The sequence below is a fragment of the Tachypleus tridentatus genome, chromosome 4 (genome assembly GCF_004210375.1).
Source record: "Tachypleus tridentatus isolate NWPU-2018 chromosome 4, ASM421037v1, whole genome shotgun sequence".
Taxonomy (NCBI): domain Eukaryota; kingdom Metazoa; phylum Arthropoda; class Merostomata; order Xiphosura; family Limulidae; genus Tachypleus; species Tachypleus tridentatus.
This window is the reverse complement of record NC_134828.1, coordinates 93,982,043-94,002,697: the sequence shown is the minus strand read 5'-3', so window position 1 is coordinate 94,002,697 and position 20,655 is coordinate 93,982,043. Positions and strand designations below refer to the sequence as shown.

Genomic DNA, 20,655 nt, shown 5'->3' with positions numbered 1-20,655 from the left:
TGATGGTATGACCCAAGGAAACACGGATGGCTACAGCCTCCAAGGGTGTGTTGAGTGACAAAGACAGGGTGGGCACGTGTTGATCAACCAACAGTGCCACCCCTCCATGTACTCGACCATCACACAACCTGTTATTTCTGTACAGAGAAAACTGCCGAATGGAGACAGTATGAGCAGTTTTGAGAAATGTTTCTTGTAAAGAAAGACAAACAGGATGGTAGGAAGCAATCAGAGTTTTGATATCATCCAGATTAGAACGTAAACCTCGACAGTTCCATTGTATCAAGGTGGCCATTTTTAAGAACGGGTAGGTGAAGTGGCTGGAGAACCCTTCGGTTTACGACCACGTCTTTTTTCTTTACTGTCTTTAGTCGGAGGAGGTCTATCAACCTCCATGGATCCTGCTCTGGGTCGGGTGGGCAGGTTTTTGTTATTGGAAGGGGAATCCAGTGACTGAGGACGCGAACGAATAATTGTTTTGTCTCTTGTGGTGGGAGAAAAAGATGTATCAGAAGAAATGCCTGTATTTGAAACTGAAGGACGTGGATCTTGAGGTTTGTTGGACTGTATGGGAGGAACAGAGATGGGTGTGGAAGTCGATTCATCAACCATTTTAACCATGGAGGTCAAAAGGCTTTTCATTTGTTTTGAAACGATTCTCTTGGAGGCACAGAGATCTGTCTGCACTCCCACTGTAGTTGTGGAATGAAGTGCAGCAGCATATGTCGAGATGGAGTTGTGGACAGCAATTTCGAGCCTCAGGATAACTAATGTTATGTGTCATTTTCAAACGCTGCACCTCTTTTCCTCCAACCATTTTGGGCAAGAATGAAAGTAAGAGGGGTGAGAACCATTGCAGTTTACGCAATGTGGGTTCATGTCACAGTCATAGGCATCGTGGTCCTTGCCTCCACAACAAGCACATGTCAGGGAACCACAACAAGATGTCTTTGAGTGGCCAAATCTCTGACATTGGAAACATCAAAGAGGGTTTGGTATGTATGGCCAAACCCTGCAAATGAGATAACCTGCCTTGATGGTGGCAGGTGCACGTGGTGAAGTAAATGTTAAAACGAGGGTATTTGTTGGCAGTGTAACTCCATCTTTGCAGTGGAGATCGCCTCACTGCAGAAACTCCTTGAGTGGAGAGACCAGCGAGAATCTCTGACTCGGGAATGTTCTTCAAATCCCTTTCAACAATAACTCCTAGTGAAGAATTCAAGGTAGCATGGGGTGTAACCTCAATAGGTATATCCCTAATTGCCTTTTATTCAAGAGGAGTTCACTGTGTTGGGATGTGGATGTTTCAACCAATATGTCACCAGATCAAAGTTTCTTTACTGATTTTGGAGAGCCAGCAAGTCCCTCTAGTCCCTTTTGAATAAAAAAAGGTGACATTTGCCCTAAAGGTTTTTCGAAGAGAATGTAATATAAGAAAATGAGATAATGTGTTACTGATGTTGAAGATTGCTGTTCTGAGTATTCAAGACGTGGTCGTTTACCCATTGACTGTTTTTTTTACAATTTTATTTAAATTTTTTAGAGGATCCATAGGAAGAAGAAAAAATTTCGGTACCCACTGACTCCACCCACCATGGAGCCCTACAAGGGGACGCACTACAAAGTCACGCAAGGACAATGCAGCAACGCCAGGGTTTCGTGAGCACTATACCCAAACACCAGCATCATGTACAATGTCCACAACACCCGTTGAGAACTTCCAACACTGGTACTTGGTTGACTCTAGCCCAAGTGGACCAGCCGATTGACCCAAGGGGGGCCACTCAAAGGCCGCCCGTCTACAGGAATTCGAGGCCAAAGTGGTGTGTTAGGGTTGGACCCCTCAACCACCAGGATCCTCTCCTCCCCTTCACGGGTCGCCATGCACGGCAAACACGTGAGTGGATGTTTCGATCCCAGAGAAGGTAACCAGATAGAACAGAATCTTCCCTGGGAGGACACCTCACCACGTTCAGGAATCCACACCGAGGGGGAAGGAAATTCTGAAAATAATTTCAAAGAAATTGAACAAAGGTTCAGAGGAGGGCTGAGGTTTAAAATTTAAACACGCACGCGATAAAAGCAAACAACATGGTCAGATTGAGCTTCGCTATACGTATATATAATGAAATTGGTTCCATTTTTATGTACTAACTATTAATGTGTTGATTGTTTACAGTCTTCAACATTTAAAATGTAACTTCTTGCAGTGGGCAAGTTTCAGAAAGGACAACTTTGTACACAATCATGTCACATAAAAAGACTCTCACTAGTGGCTGCATGTTTACTTGTTCACTTTTCTTTGGCTGTATCACTCACTACTGAGTGTTGACTGCTGGACACCTTTAATAAAAACATTGTTTACAAAATAAATACATTATTTTCTGAAACTACATGAGCCATGCTTTGTGTTAAGGAAACAGTGTACCAAAATTTCAATATGATAAACATAACTGAATACTGAAATTGATCTTGTTATAAGAACCAGAGAAATACACAACATGCAAAATTAAATTAGGATATGAGAAAAACAGATGTGTCAATTATAATACTTTTTCATTACATAATTTGATCAGTAACTCTAACTAATCAAAACAACATTACAATAGTTACTATGTGGTATAGTTTCTTACATATGATTAACTGCCCAAGTGTGTACTGTGCACTGGAGTTTCTGGGCAATATTCACATGTACTTTTTTACAGCCCCATAACATCATTTTGTTTCCATACATCACAGAGACAATAAGAAGGAATGACAACAAGGTAATTATGACCTCCAGTGACCTTGTTGTCATGTGTATACATAATGCTTTGATTACTCTCTCGACTGGCCCAGTATTCTGACATTTGTGAACTATACTTTTGTCTGTGGTATTGAATAGCTCATTAAAAATGTTTGTTCAAAGTTATTCCAAAAAAATCTGGTGACACTTCAATTTAAAACAACAGGTTTGTTAAATGATACTTTTAAAAAGTATTTCAAACAGTTTAATTATTACATAACTTTCACTGAAATGTTCCTTAGTCTTCAATAACATTTAAAATTAATAATATAAATAAAAATATGTAATAATATAACCTAGTGTGAGGTGACAAATCTGATAAGAAGAAGCATTATGACAGTCTATGATCATTCAACTTACATGTAGCCCAGATGTATGAGCTGGTGGATTCATCTTGTCTATGTGGTAGGACAGAAACTTCTACCAGAGGAGGGAACCCACGCTATGAAAAATAATAGTTACTCAAACCACAAAAGAAGGAAGAAAAGGTAAAATCAATTGCCTAGCTGCAGAAGACTTGGGAAGGTAGGATGAATCAAGGTAAAGGAGAAAATAAGTGTGAGAGGAATGGGTGTAGGGGGACCCAGCTCCATAATGAACCCCACTAAACAACAGAAATGATGGTAATTTGTGTAAGGAAATTGTTCACTTCCATCAATACTAGTAGTATAATAAAACTAAAGTCAAGTAGAATAGTAAGCTTCAGCAAAATTGGATACAACGGTTTGAATATCGTTGATAAATTTGTTAGATATATTAGTCTGACTACTGTTGATAAGTTTCTTAGATATATATATAAAACAGTGCACATCAGTGCATGAGAGCGTGGAGGAGAAGACTGACAATCGTTGAACGTGAAATGCATAGCGAGTCACAGCACACTGAGACGTACTACACTCTTACTAGTGGAAGGTTCTGCTCTGTAATACAGAACACTACACTCTTACTAGTGGAAGGTTCTGCTCTGTAATACAGAACACTGAGACGTACTACACTCTTACTAGTGGAAGGTTCTGCTCTGTAATACAGAACACTGAGACGTACTACACTTACTAGTGGAAGGTTCTGCTCTGTAATGACATCACCATGTAGTGGCACAAATGTATGTCTTTACATGTGAAATGACATTGTAACTTTCACTAGGTCTGTCATTTGCAAATTATTATGTAAAACACTAGTGAATGTACAAGGAATACAACTAAAACATGCGAGTAAGTGAATATTTGTTTCAAAGTTTAGCTTCGTTAGTCTGTAAACTTACTGCTGTCTGAACATGGGATCACAAGCTACTAAATCTGAATATTAGAATATATTATGTTGGATTAAAAATATAATAAATGAAGAATTAAATGAAAAACTTTACAAGACCAATTCATGTTAACAGCATCACATGATTGTAATTGACTGTTATTTGATTGGTTAATTATATAAAGACCTGCTACATTGGTTAACTGTTTGGATAAGAAACTGTAACTCTGTTACATTTCACATTTATTTTTTAAAAAAATTACATACATCATTCCATTTCATATTCTTCGCTATTTTGTTTCATTGTTTTTGCCGCGGCTGGTGTTAGGGTAAATAAAAAAGACAAAATATATAATTTTGCAGAGAAAAACCTTTGATATTCATTTATATTTTACCTGTTGTGCATGAGAAACTTGAAATGATGAAAAGTATTTTTATTTGTACCATGAAGATCCATGCCCACTCAGCATGATTAAGACTGTAAATTCATAGACAAATCTTTAGTGCAAATTCTTTACAACAATTCTGTATTTTTTAAGAAACTCTTACCAAGTTTCATGATGGTAATTTTAGTAGATTCAGATTTATAATACAGATATTTTCCATACACTGTGATGCAACTTGTTTTCTGTAATTAAACAACTTTTTCCAAAGAGTCACCTGAAGCGAGCCAATGGAACACAGGTTGAAATTATTTTTCTAGATGAAGTATCCTAGGGTTATGTTTTTAATTAGCTTCCCATAGGTATATCTTTCATGCCTTATTCTAGTTCCATCAAGCAGTGTTTATAAGAAACAAAATGTATTTTACTTACAGTAGAGTCATCAGATCCTGTAGCTAGAGCATCCCCACTTGGATAAAACTTCACGGTGTTAATGTCTGACTCATGACCTTCAAAGGATTGCACACACTGACCAGTTCTCATGTCCCAGAGAAGAGCCTGCCGATCACAACCCTGGTGATAAAAAAAAGAAATATTTAAACATCTAAAAATATATTTTGTTTTCAATACAAGCCACTTGTCACCTTTATGATATACGCAATGTGTGCAAACTTGTATACAAATGTAAAAATACACTATTCTTTAGATATGACCAACTGATGAAGTTATATAAATCTTAAAATTTGACCTCATAATAGTAAATAAACTCTCCAAAAAATTAATAAAAGCTTTATTTTTTTTTTTATATTAGATTTAGGGTAAACGTCCCCTAACAAAAAATGATTCGGTTTCTCATATTTATATTACTGTCCTGAAAATCTAAGTGACATTTATTTAATAGTTAACAGAAACAACCAAGATATGGGAAAAAAAAAAATATAGTAAAAGCTTTTCTGGTAATAATTTTTATAACTTATTAATGCACATACAAATGGAACCTCCAATTACAAATATATATATTATTGGCTTTGCAGTCACTACAAACGGCAAAACATCATAACACATGGATATGATTATATACAATGACAACTAGAAAGAAGAGGAACATAATACTTATAATTTCTTACTGCAGACACAAATGTATTGCCTGTCTCTGATGGACACAAATCTAAGCTAATTACATCTCCCCCGTGGCCATGGAAACTTTGAAGTAACTGAGCACATTCTACGTCCCACAGAGCACACGTACTGTCTCCACTTCCTGTGAGAATCTAGGAAAAAAAAACCTTTAATATAACAGAAAATAATTTTAAATTAAATATCACTGAAGCTTTTGCAGCCTAACTGTAAGATCTCATGTGCAAGAATAATATCAATGACTGTATGCAACAAAGACTGAACAATTCTTTTTTATTTTCTGAAGACTAAATTTCTACTTTAATATTCTGAATTTTGTACCTCCAGAGATTGTTAACTTGTGATTAAATTACTACCTGCATAAGCTGAGTATCTGGGCAACTAACTAAGTGTAGAGAAATTTTATTTCGGAGTTGTATCAGTATATTACTTTAACACAACTGCACTGCAAATTTTACAAATTTTTAATATATGGACTATTCAGCTGAAAACTGAAAAAAATGTTTGTTACTAAAATATATATTTAGTTCAAAATCAAAATTTAAAATCATGAAACTACTTAACTATACAATACTGTTTTACACAATTATTGACATCAAAATTTAATTTATACATTGTGTAGTTTTCTATTATATGATCTTGCATCTCAGTTATTATTAAATCTAAACTTCAAAGCAGAACAGACTGTACAAAACAAAAATAACTTCAAACTTTTCTCAGCATGCAAAGAAAGGTAAAGGAAAAAGTAACATTACCATTCCAATTGTATTCTTACACTTTTAAAAGTTACCACAAACACTTCTCAAGATTGAAATAACCTTAAAAGAGCTATAAAGCACTTTGTTTTTGACATCGGCCATTAGACCACTTTAAAAACTTAAATGTGATTCATAAAGTACAGGACAAAATCAGTCATTTCCTTGGACAAATTTTAGTGATCAATCATTAGTTTCATAACGGCTTCTAATATAAAACTAATGTAACTGCACTTTTAAGTTTGTGAAACATTAAAAATCACAATTCAGTATATTTGTAATTATTATCTGATAAAATCTGAGGATCTTTAAAAAAAATTCATGCTTCTTTTCAATGCTCACAACAAAAGTTGTCTGATTAGATAAATATTTTGAACACATTTTGTCTTGCGACAAATTTCAGTTCATTAACTTCAATTTAATGCAACCACAAGTGTGTACAACCAAATACATGGACGTATATCAAATAAACTTCTAATTGAAATACAGTTAAAGAGTGATTAAAAGTTTAAACAGTCATGACAAAGCAAAACAACAGCATTAAATAATGTCAATTCTATTCCTCTCTAGTTCATAATTCTGAAAATTAGGTATATAATAATCACTCATATGATTTGAAATACAATACCCCCATGATCATTGTTTTGAATGAAATGACATGGCTCAAAATACATTAACTTACTGACTAGACCTCTGAAAACCCATTAGAACATCTTACTCCTTGAAGATGATACTGGGTTACCAAAGAGGATTTCACATCAAACAGAATTTGCCTTCAACAAGCATGTAAATAACTCACATTAGGAGACGCAGCGCATTCCATCAAGTGATTCTAGGTCCAATATCTATAAAACAGACCAATCAGAGAAGTGGTCAAGTATAACTAAGGAGCATATTATAAACTCCGATACTGAGGTCTCAGACTGCCCTTGCTGTTTCCTGGTGGACGTGCTCCATACTGATGTGAAATGACGTGAATTTTTTAAAATTACATTCACTTAATGCTCATTTGCAAGAAGAGGCTGAACAATTTAATCAATTATTCAAAATTAACTACCAGCATTTTCTATTATTCTAGCTATCCAAGTAATTGAAACATTGCAAGTGTGCAGTTATTAAACACTAATCAACACATCATTGGCTGTGCTATGATAAATTTTAGACTAACAAGTTTTCTTTTACCTCAAGTTTGTTCAACATTGGTCATTTGGGGGATGGAATGAAGCATGATTCAAATATCTTGGATTCTGCACACACCCTGTCACTGTTATGATATAAGCGACTAAGGATATTTGCCATTGTAGCTATCTTTGAAATACCAACCAGAGGAAAAGTCTTTCTGGCAGCACCCACTAACAATATTTTTTTTATCCTTTTTGAATTGCTGAATAAAGAGAAAACAACTGGATGACAACACCTACCATCAACTCTAATTTGCATTCTCATATGTACCATGGTTTGTGGGACACTACTAATTGATTAACAGAAGATATTTGATCTGCCATATGATTACAATGCACTTACATTGCAAGTAGGTATGCAATTATCATGAAATTTCTTCGTAAAAATAAAACCAGGTGACGAACTAGTTTTAAATTTGTCTTGCACGATCCTTAGATTATGTAGATTTTGAATAAACAAGACAATTTTGATTTTTTTTCTAGTATTTGTATCAAAACAGCCATTATTTAATGTAGTTATATGCACTTAGAGTAATGCACAAGTAATGTGATTTTCATTTTGAATTTAAAAATGCCACTTATTATTCTAGTTTTTCAAATTTTATTTGCATAATATCTAGAACCTCCTAAATGAATATCAAATGTTTTTAAAGTAAATGTTTGTCTTATTTTTCGTTTTCTCCATTATAGCATTAACTCTAGATATTATCATCGATGTACAGTGCAATGAGATGATTAAATTTAAGAAATGAAAATATATATATATAGAATTAACATATTTGTAGATTGTTTTGTAATATTCTTTTCCTCATATGCATAATTTCATGCCTTTATTTTTTTACTTAATCCATTTTTAATTTTCCTTTTTAATTCTTTTGTTTTTCTTCATTCAGGTATGCTAATTTGTTCCTGCACAGGTAACCCTGCAATTGTAACTGTTGTTATAGGACAAAGGTCATCCACAAACTTTTTCACTGATGCTTGCACACACAAATGATGCCATCTTGCTTTGACATTTCCACAAGTCAAACTAAATTTATCTATATGGTAGAATTTATGTTTGTCATTTATCTGGAGAACATGTGAAGGAAGATGTTTTTCCCATAGGAAATACAGAAGGGTTGGTGCAATACATGGCAAATAGCTGCCTAAACATGTACTGCACCAACTCCTATGTATTTCCTATGGGAAAAACATCTCCCTTCATATGTTCTCCAGACAAATGACAAACACAAATTCTACCATATTAGGAAACTGGTAATAGGATTCATATCAAAAGATGTTTATGTTTACATAAAACCTAAATGGAATCTAATTAGCTAGTAAACTAATACATATAATGTGAGAAACACATACCAAACACTCAAGAGAACAGAGAACTAGGCTTCTTTTCTATCTCATGCTACAAATCTATTCACTGGTAGAACTTTCTTTAGACTATTGGGTAATCTCCTTTTATTAGTCACTCACCAATACAGTTTTGACTTTGCACTGGGCGTGACCAACTTACCTTAGAAATAGAATGTAAAACCCCACACAAAAAATCTTGGAAATTTTCCAGACACTCATGAAAATCAGGTGGAACTTCAATTTGATCTTGTACGCAAACAGTCTTTATTATGTTCTCATAGTGTCATATATAATAGCTTGTAAAATTTAGACTTGTAACTACAAGCTGATCACATGACAGCAAAACCTGCACTTTAATTGTTGTTTTTAAATTTTTCTTTTAAAATAAGAATAAAACTTTTACAATAAAAAAAATTTACATTATATCATATTTCATAATAGTATATTTCATGAAAATACATTTATATTAAATAGGTATAGAAGGGGCTTAAAAATGGTGACTTTGACCTGGGGTTAATGTCGTCATTAATATATGAATATCACAATTTGACCAGCTGTACTCCATAAGGGATGTTATTTTGTACAACTGGTCATGAGATGTTTAACTTGTATAGAAATTAGCTAAAAGGGGTTAATGATATTTTATAAAAGCACTTTTTGCCTTGTCATGATAAAAAACAATATTCCAAACATATTTTAGATGTTGAGTGGTGCATATTTTAGTTCAATAGTTCCTTTTAACTAAAAATCACAATCTCATTTAAACTGCCTTAATTTCCAAACGACGTGTAGGAGTCATACGTGTTTGTTAAAGTACTACAAAAAATAAATTATCATATTCTACATATAACAGTAATTAAGATTCTTGATGACGAGAAACCCACTTGAAATAAAAATATATCTCAGAACGGCTGGTATGGGTATTAACACTTTTACTGATAAGAAAGAACGGACTGGTCATCTTCAGGTTAAGGCCTAGGAAGATGACCTAGGAAGGTCAAAATGTTGTTCTCTCCTTATCAGTAAAAGTGTTAATACCCATACCAGCCGTTCCGAGATATATCGGTACTTAAGATTATTTTAGTCTACTTTTTACCCATAGAATAATACATAAATAGTATATTAATTCTTACTTGTTGGTCAGAATTAGGAAACAAGCAGCAAGACATGTAACTTGTGTGAGTTCCTACTGCCCTTTTCTTACTCAATACACCTTCTTGAAAGCTCAGTGGATAAACAGTTACTTTATTGTCCAGACCTCTACATGTAATAAACATATGCTAAATTATTGCCCATCCTTTTTCTCTAAATTTGGACAGCATCTTTTCAGAGAACAAAAGGAAAAAGATGATAAAGGCCAATATATAACTCAATTTAGCATACATATATTAAGTATACCATACTTAATTAAGTATACCAGGTTAAGGCCTAGGAAGATGACCTAGGAAGGTCAAAATGTTGTTCTCTCCTTATCAGTAAAAGTGTTAATACCCATACCAGCCGTTCCGAGATATATCGGTACTTAAGATTATTTTAGTCTACTTTTTACCCATAGAATAATACATAAATAGTATATTAATTCTTACTTGTTGGTCAGAATTAGGAAACAAGCAGCAAGACATGTAACTTGTGTGAGTTCCTACTGCCCTTTTCTTACTCAATACACCTTCTTGAAAGCTCAGTGGATAAACAGTTACTTTATTGTCCAGACCTCTACATGTAATAAACATATGCTAAATTATTGCCCATCCTTTTTCTCTAAATTTGGACAGCATCTTTTCAGAGAACAAAAGGAAAAAGATGATAAAGGCCAATATATAACTCAATTTAGCATACATATATTAAGTATACCATACTATGTGTTAGAGAAAACTGAACTTTAAAAAGCAGTGAACAGTTGAAATTTTATTACATAAAACATTTTATTTTATTTTTTTTTACAAAACTCACAATTTAGTTATAGCTGTACTCATTCTAAAGGAATCACAACATCACTAATATCTATCTGTAAGGTCTATATAAAGTATAAAAACAGGACAAAATAGGTATGATCACTTTCATAGCATTAATGAAAACTAGACAGCTAATCAACAGAACTGACACGTAATTATTAAGTGAGTACTGTAAGACCTATTAACTAAACTAAAACCAGATCGAAAAATAAACTTACCCACAAGCAACCATGTTTCCTGAAGGAGCATATGTACATGCCATCACCCAGGTAGTTGGCATTGTTACTGCATGTTCCTACTTGTAATAATAAAATGTTTTAGACTTTATAAGGATATATTTCACAATGTAAGTCATTGAAGAAAACTGAAAGAAATGGATGAAAAACAAATAATAGATCGTAAAGTCACTCGAGACATCATTCAATTTTTATTTATATGTACCCATTTATCACTTTTTTCATAAGTTTAATTGAATCATGAGGAATGTTTACCATGTTTTTTTTGCTATAAATTACATGCAACTATTTCAAGATGAAATCCTGGTTACATTACTTTAAAATAAAACAAATATGTATACTTTATGAAGTGATAGCTTGACTTAATTAAGAGCAATCTTTATGAAAATTTCAGTCTCAATGTGACATTCTATCAGCATTAAGGCTACACATCACTTTCTGATTTCTATTTGTTCGTTAGATTTTTTAAACAAATTGTAAACCTCAGTAGACAGATATTAAATATGTATTTTATTTTTATAATAACTACAATCTAAAAATATACTAACATTTATCTCACAAGTAAAACATTACAAGAAAGAACAGAATTATCTGACATTTTGTGAAACAAAGTGACATCTGAAAAATTACCCAATAATTTGACAAGGATTAATTTCCTGTATAAATCAAGATTAATATTAACTACTACTCAGAGAGAGATGTATTTTGAGTAAAACTAAATGTTTACTTGGAATTACAATGATTATAAGTGTTATATTTGGTTGTAGCTAAAATAATGTTTATATATAATTATGAATTTAATAACTCTGCATGATTTGTTTGTGCACAATGGATAGTCAGTTGTCAAACACTTAACTTTTACTTAAAAATCAACATTTTCAAGAATGCTTCCAAAAAAATATACAATTTCCAGGTTTTAAATTATGTTCACAAATCACGTTGGTTTTACGTACATGTAGGGATTCATGTTAAGTTAAGCCTCATATCGAATAAATTAAGTTGCTTAAATCCAAATATTACAGATAAAGATGTCACATGATCAAGTTACTTGCTTTGTATAAATGATACATAGTTATTTCCTGTTTCAGCTGCAAACTTATCAAACTAAATACTGATTTTATCATAAACAAGAATACAAAAGAAGTATCCTTAGACATACTGAAAATTTCTTTTATTAAAATAAAATAATTTTTGAAAAATAAAAATTTACTTTGGGTTACTCAATAAAAACTACAAAACAATTTGTGAAACATGTAAGAAATCTACCAGGTGAATTATTAACACAACAAAAATATATATTCAACTCAAAGTTCAGCTCAGGGTTAAAACTTGTGTAATTTATATAAGACCTGCGTTTGATTTCGTACAAGATTCATGTAGTCGTAACCTAATATTTAGAGAATGTCATAAATAATGGAACGGAACTGAGCACGAGACATTTAAAAGCACTTTGATTCTATCACTTTCAATCTGTAACCTACCCACTACCTTTTCCTTTAAATCATCCCACAAACAGTGCATTTATTAACCTAGACAAGACTGGCTTATACAGAGTATGAATTATGTAGTGTATGAAATACCTTCATGATCTGTAACCATCTGATAATTTAAAAGCAGCAAAACAAACATGAAAAGAATGTTATTTTCATATGTAAAAGTAATAAAACATAAGTGACAATGTTCAGTGTTCAGAAAAATTTAACAATTACATAAAATTTCATTGTCAAGTAATATGAGAAAATATAAATGCACGTGTGTAGGATTTACTATCACATCTATTTTGGTATTGATGTTTAGGCTAAATTCATATTTAGAAATTTACATAACTAATACTATTGAAAATGTATGGCAAAATTCCCATCCATTTACTAAAATTGTAAAAGATCCTTGAGTGTAAGAATCAACAATATGTGTGTACACAAAAATATTAGCATATTGCCAGTACTGTTGTGCAGGCTGAAATTTCTAGAAACTCTCCTTATGTCTGTAAAAGTAACCAACACAGTGTGCCAAGAGACAGTCTATACTATTGGTATGCTATAGTTGATATACTATAAACCTTGGGAGCAATAACTGTGATTAATCTTTCATCAATCAGGAACTTCAGATATTTGACCAGGAATGTTTATAAATTTCAAACATAAGAAACCATTAATGTTTAGCAGATTCACAAAAGATATCACTATTTTTATGAAAATACTGCATAACTTCACTGGCATAGAAACTCAATGATAGACCAGTAATGACAGAAAAATATGGAATTAGACAGCTCCTGATTAAGTGAATTATATCTACATAAATTCCAAATTAAATCACTCATTGTGAAACTTCAATAGGATATTAAAGAAATTCCAGACTAGATAGAAGATTCAATATAGCTTATAAGTTTATTGTAAAACTTTTGTATATTTGTATTTTAAAATATATTTGTATTAAAAAACAGAAAACTTTTTCAATGTTGACAAGTATCATAAAGTAGATACATATTAACATTAACTTCTATTTTTATATTACAATTCAACTCAGTTTCAGATTATTTGAAATTGTGACATGTAAAAGTAAACAATAGTTTATAGTGGTCTTAGATTAGCTGTTATAGACTAAACAGTCCAGTTAACATGATGATAATACTATGTATTCTAAGTGCTTTAATTGTTTTCATATTTATACTCTGCAATACTAATTTTCTTCCAATACATTACACATTTAAATTTTACAAGAGTAGAAATAAATAATTCAAGTTTGGTTTGTTTTGAATTTCGAACAAAGTTACACGAGGACCATCTGGGCTAACCGTCCCTAATTTAGCATTGTGAGACCAGAGGGAACACAGCTACTCATCACCACTCATTGCCAACTATTTTACCAACAAATAGTGGGATTGACTGTAACATTATAACACCCCCATGGCTAAAAGGATGAGCACGTTTGGTGTGACAGGGATTCAAACCCAAAAACCCTCAAATTACGAGTCATGTTCCTTAATCACTTGGTCATGCCAGGCTGAATTCAAGTTTGTAAAATAATTATTCTAATTATAATTAAGCATTAATTACATTGTTTGAAAATCAAACAAAATAAAATTTGATTATTAAATGCATACTTAAATGTTTGTTTGGAACAAGCATGCAACTACAATATAATTTTCCTTATACACAAGACTTACTTTTCCATATCTGAGCAAGAGAAAGCATCTGCTCTAAGGTTTAAATATTAAAAATCAGTGATCCGCAAAATGCTCTGTTTACAGACTTATTTTCTGTTTAAACAGATCACAATAGGATCAATACACACCGTGCTGCAACTTCATTTACATCTTCAAGCAACCTTTCCATGGAACATCTGAAGAGAGCCCATGTACCATTGATTGAGAACTACTCTGACAAATGCATACACTTCTAAAGGATGAAGAACTATATTAGCATTTTAGGATGTACCATTGATTCATCCATGTTACATTACATACATCCTTTGAACAGACATCCACAACACATGTTAAAGAATATTCATCATATTTTTAAGTTAATCAAATATGTTAATAAATTAAGAAAGCATAGCTGTCACAAAATATACATTATGAAAGCAGCAAGCAATTGATCAAGATGTCCCTTAATGTCTTAGAGTAGATGTTTCTCAAACTTTCATGCGTTAACTTGTAAGAAAGGCTCTGCTCAAGAACATATAGTTGTTACCAACTGTGTCTTAGTGTTATTTATTCAAATCGAACCTTCACAATAAGTGTTGTTTTGAAAGGGTCATTGACATGTTTCTTGTTCTGCTTTCCTTAAATTTGGTTCAAACAAGGTTTAGCATCCTGGCCCTAGCACACACAGATGAAGATATGGTTAAAAGGATAGTTTTTGCACACTTACTGAATGCAGTGACATACATTACACAAACTCAATTGTGAACTCCAAAAGTTATAAATTTCCTAAGTTAAAATGTTTTTCCAATTCGTACTTCCCTCTTCTCACTAGATTAGCTTTTCTCATTTTGTGCTATTTTCTATTTGCAAACTTCTTTTATTGAACACATGCCACAAGCCTTCAATTTGCCCTTTGTTGAAATTCAAAGTTCCAACATGTCTCTCATGTAAATCACTATTCGTCACCACTCCAAGGATAAGGGAGCACTATTCTCATGTGCTTCATGGAACTCCCTCTGCTTCTCCACCAAAATATCACTTCTCACTTGCCAGACAATGCAAGCACTGAAAAAAAAGTAAATAGGAATGGTGAGAAGTGTGGGAGAGGGGAGTACCTGTTGGAAACATATCTTTATTAAGGAAAATTATAACTTTCAATATGGTACTCTCCCTCCACTCAGAGGATTAGCTTGGATCCCACACTGAACTGGTGTGAGGGAAGCACAAGTGTATCCTTTAGAAGTATCCACAAGGCATCTCTTAATAAAGAGAACAGGTCAGAAGACTATTTGAGTCAAGTATCTCTTCACCATGAAAACTGAACAAGTCAGTAGCACCAGACATGGCAGAGGAAGAAAATAGAGCACATCTGTATGGAAAAAGGATGTGGCAATAAAGAGACATGAAAGAAGTAGAATCACTCAATTCCACAATGGAAGGTGGGAAAGAGATGATGTGCCCAAACTTGTAGGATGGCTAGAGTGCAATGGACCACACTTGGCAAGTCAACTACATCCAAATCTTCACTCACCAGTTACTGATATCCTTGCGAGGGCAGGATGAGGATCTATACCATTTTCACTTGAAGTCCCAGAGTCCAGAGGAAATTTGTCAGAAGACTCCAGGAATACATAGTTTGGCCAGGGACCCAGAAATGTGTCTTCTAGAATTAAAAGAAAGTCTATTGCATGCACTCAATCCTTGTGAACATGATTAAGCTAGAAATAACTAAGGTCATTAATAATCTTGTAATGAGGGAAAATTCAGGTCAGAAGAGGAAAAACATGCCATGAAGACCTTCTGTGGCCACAGAAGAGCAATCAAGAAGGAAAAACATACGACATGAAACCTCTGTGAGGACTTATGTGATTGATATACTCGATCTCCAGAACCTCACTCACTGGGTACTAACATCCCTACAAGGATAGGTTTGTTTGTTGTTTGGTTTTGAATTTTGCATGAAGCTACTCGAGGGCTATCTGTGCTAGCCGTCCCTAATTTAGCAGTGTAAGACTAGAGGGAAGGCAGCTTGTCATCACCACCCACTGCCAACTCTTGGGCTACTCTTTTACCAATGAATAGTGGGATTGACCGTCACATTATAATGCCCCCACGACTGAAAGGTTGAGCATGTTTGATGTGACAGGGATGCGAACCCATGACCCTCAGATTACGAGTCACACGCTTTAACCCACTTGGCCATGCAGGGTCTACAAGGATAGGAGGAGAGCACCTAACTAAAGGAGTGAACTTCATTTGGGCATCTCAACTCATGGGAAAACCACCCATTCACAGGATCTTGTATCTCCCCCCTACACCAGCATAATACTACTGTCCTACTCTGAACTGAATGATTATAGTCATCTTTGTAGAACCTAGCCATAATGATGCTTCCATGGTGAACCACCCCAGTGGCTTGAAACTATTAAGTGAAAATGATTCCTGTACTTCCACTGGGGAGTCTGGGCAGACAGTAATACCTTAAACAGTGCAATGAGTGATAACAAAGCCCTATTTCTAAATGCAGACCACTCCAATTTATTCAATCTAGGGACAGCAGAGATGAATAACAATTCCCTTCTGCTTTACCCATGTTATCCATGGGCAGTACAGTCCAGGTTGGGCATACTATGATGCAAAAATTGCAAGAAATTTACACTCAAGTGATCTTGTGAAACACCTTATCTCAAAGATGAGCATACACAGCCAAGGAAATATAGGAATCAATATGGCCTACAGTCTGGATTTAATAGAAGGATATTTGCAAATGGTCATATCCATCTAAGTGGAACTCATTCAGAGTACAGACAGAATAACTGGTCAGGCACCACTCAAAGAGAGGGATCCAAAATGAAGTTGAAGCAGGGTCCCCTTAAATAAAAGAAAGTAGTTCTAAAGAATTACCTCGTGTCACAGCTATATCAAAGTCAGAAGAATAGCCACAGGTAGTAAGCAGTACTCCAAGGAAGCAAAAACAGTGATTTGGTATAGGTAGTGATAGATGAACATGTGTAAAGTCCTCCACACAAGCTACAGTATAACTTCATCAATGGTTGATGAAGATGAGAGGCAAGGGATAAGAGGAGGAGATGTAGTTGATGGGACCAGAAGAAATAAGCCACCTGAATCAAATGCTAAACCCAACTGGTTAGGATAACAGGAGAAAGATAGGAGGAGATGTAGTTGATGGGACCAGAAGAAATAAGCCACCCGAATCAAATGCTAAACCGAACTGGTTAGAATAACAGGAGAAAGGTAACAGGAAAAGGAAAGTTGCAAAGAGAAAAACAGGTTGGAATGAGGTCCCTGGAAACAAGCCATGTTAGCAAAATAACAATAGAGGGCACAGAAAAGACACAGTAGTCTATCTGGATCAGGAGGGCAAAATGAGAAATTGGCAACAGGCAGAAAGAAAAGGAAACTGGCGTGTGGCCAAAATTGTTGGAATAGACAACTAATATGCACCTGAAGTTGTAACAGTGACTTTGAAATTTGTGCGTGATATGAAACTGGCAAAAAAGGAAAACAAATACGAATAAATCAAACACTCTCAAAGAAAACTAGAATGAAATTAAATGAAATTGAACTATAAGAATTTGAACTATGCTAAAGTAAGTTAAGACACTTCTAGGATAATAAGTGTTCTAAAGAAAAACATCCGCACTGCCAAACAATAAGTGACAGTTCATTGGTGGCACACGGAGCAAGTCATGTATTGGTAGAGAGGCAACACTTGGTAATTTACATGAGAAACACATTAGAACTTTGGATTCCAACAGAGGGAAGGTTAAAGGCTTATGGCATACATTCAAAACATATTTGAAAACAGACAGAAGCAAGAAATGTGAAAGGCTAATATTGTGAGTGGAGGTATAGTACTGTATCAGAAGACATTATTCAAATCAACAGAACATGAGTAGATTGGTACAAATAATGCATTATGGATATTTTAATTGTTGTATGGTTACAACATGTGACTTAGTTACATGTATACATTGTAATACAAATGTTTGGATGGAAAAAGGACACTAAAAATGGTTGATACTTTATCAGCATGTGGTACTGAACTCCATGAAACAGAATACAATGTTAGATACTATTATTCTTAGTGCTAAGTAATCTTGTTAGTTTTGAAACTGAAGAATAACTATTTTACTGTTTCAACAACAAATCCAAAAGAAAATTTTACCTTATTTGTTGTAAAAGCATCCCAAATAATCATTTTGCCATCCTAAAATAAAATCAGAAAAAAAAAAAAATTAAACAATCATAAACAGAGTGAAACTGGAGCAGGATTCCATAAATTCTCAGAAAATTAATAGACTCAACTATAGATACAGTAAGATAATAGTTTCCCATATTGCACACCTGTATTAAAAACTAGGCAACTCATGAACACATAATGGAAGCATTGAAAACTGACCACTGATCTGTACTTGTAAGCTGTGTGTGTGTGTGTGTGTGTGTGTGTGAAACTGCAAAATATGAATCACAAAACTGATAGCACCAAAAGAAGATATTTTTGTCCTAATAGTCTTACTGCTTCTATATAATAACAAATTATTAATTTACCAACATGTAAACTTGATTTTCAACTTTGGGTTAAAATTTCAAATCACCACAAAACACACCTGCTACAAGAGCTATTTTTCTCAAATAGTTTGCACATAAAGTTTTCATTAGAAATTCCATCCAAGATAAAATATTTTCTAAACTATAAGGAAAAAAAATGCAATGAGATGTTAAACAAATGCAATTGTGATTTAATAAAGACTAAGTAGCATTGAACTAATTCTGCCTCTAATTGTAGTTATTTGTAATTAAGTCCAAAACTACACAATGGGCTATCTGTGCTCTGCCCCCTGCAGGTACTAAATTCCAATTTTTAACATTACAAGACCTTAGACTTGTCATTGAGACACTAGATTTAAATTTAGCAAACAATAAAGAAAAAAACTTAAACTATTGTTATATCAGAAAATTTCTTTCTAATCTTTAACTATACTTTAATATAAAAAATTATTAATAAGCAGATGGTTATGGTTATGAAAGTACAAAAAGAAATCCAATGGATCTAATTCAATTCCTTATGTAAAATGTATGTTAATATCTGATATGAAATTTAAAAAAATGTTTTACCAATATCTTACTTGGAAGTGTATTATTCTTTCTTGAAACTTTTATTATTCTGTTTTGCAAAACTGTTATTCTAATTTTGCTACTCCAGACTTCATGAGGACCTATAAACACTGGTCCTAATACTTACACTTACAATCTTAAGAGCATGATATAAGTTATGTATAATTAAAAATGGTGTGGTATATAAGGTATGTAACCATAATTATACATTAAACCTAAGCTTTTTATTGTAAATGCTTAGTCACAGGAGAAAATCTTTTATCTAATACTGCTTCAAAATAACTAATATTATTTAAATTTTTTGGTATTGGTAAGAAAAACATTTAACTTGTCAATATATATGAAAAAAAAAAAAAAAAGGAATTCCACATAATTTCATATTTTTGGATAATAACTTTTCCTTCTGGTTTTGCAACTTCACAATGTTTATACTTTCCCCAACTGAAAATGTATTTCTGTTAGACACTCATTTCCTTGGGCAGAAAGCTATCTTCCATTTGCATTTGCCTTAGAGATTTGCATAGCACCCTTAACAGTGGCATGTAGATGTGGTGATGTAAAGGTTAATATAAGCACATTGGTAAGCAACATAATTCTTTCTTTATGAGTGGAGATACACAGCACAGCAAAAACTCCTTGGCTGGAAAAATAAGCAAGGATTTCCAACATTGGGATGTTCTGTAAGCCCCTCTCAACAACAACTCCTCATGGGGAATTTCAAGTAAAATGTGGAGCAACCTTAATAGGTATATCCTCAATGGACTATGACTTCAGGAGGAGTTAACTGTGTTTTGATGCAAATGTTTCCCCAGAACACAGCTTTAATACTGAGTTCAGAGAGTGAACAAGCTTCTCTGATCCATTCTGAATGAAAAAAGGAATAATATATTTGCCCTAAAGTTGGTCAGACAAAGAATGCATAATGAAATTATGAGGTACAGGAACAGAATGAAGTGATGACTGTTGTTCAGAGGCTACCAAACATGGTTACTTTCCTATGAATGAGCTATTTTTATTTATGTTTTGAGAAATAATACAGTGCCCACTGACCCCAATCACCATGAAATCCTCTGAGGGGATGCACTACAATGCTACATCTTGACAGTGTAGCTATACCAGGATTTATACCCAAACACCATCACTGCACACAACATTCACAACACCTGTTGAAACATACAACATTAGCACTTAGTTGATACTAGCAGAAGGAGCAGCCAACTGGACACTCCAAGGCCACATGTCTACAGGAATTCAAGGCCAAAATGATCTGTTATGGTGTTACTGACATAAATTGACCTATTGATGACACCCCTCAATCTCCAGGATCATCTTCCCTTCACCAAA

At 33.7% G+C, this 20,655-nt stretch overlaps 1 protein-coding gene across 1 annotated transcript in view; it reads right to left on the bottom strand.

Annotated features, from left to right (window-relative positions):
- LOC143249706 (guanine nucleotide-binding protein subunit beta-5-like) overlaps positions 1 to 20,655 on the bottom strand; it is a 48,060-nt gene that overhangs the window by 12,588 nt on the left and 14,817 nt on the right. The window contains 5 exon segments of the mRNA XM_076500018.1: positions 4,849 to 4,989; positions 5,544 to 5,687; positions 10,426 to 10,552; positions 11,010 to 11,086; positions 18,362 to 18,403. Of these exon segments, the coding sequence (XP_076356133.1) occupies positions 4,849 to 4,989; positions 5,544 to 5,687; positions 10,426 to 10,552; positions 11,010 to 11,086; positions 18,362 to 18,403 (531 nt within the window).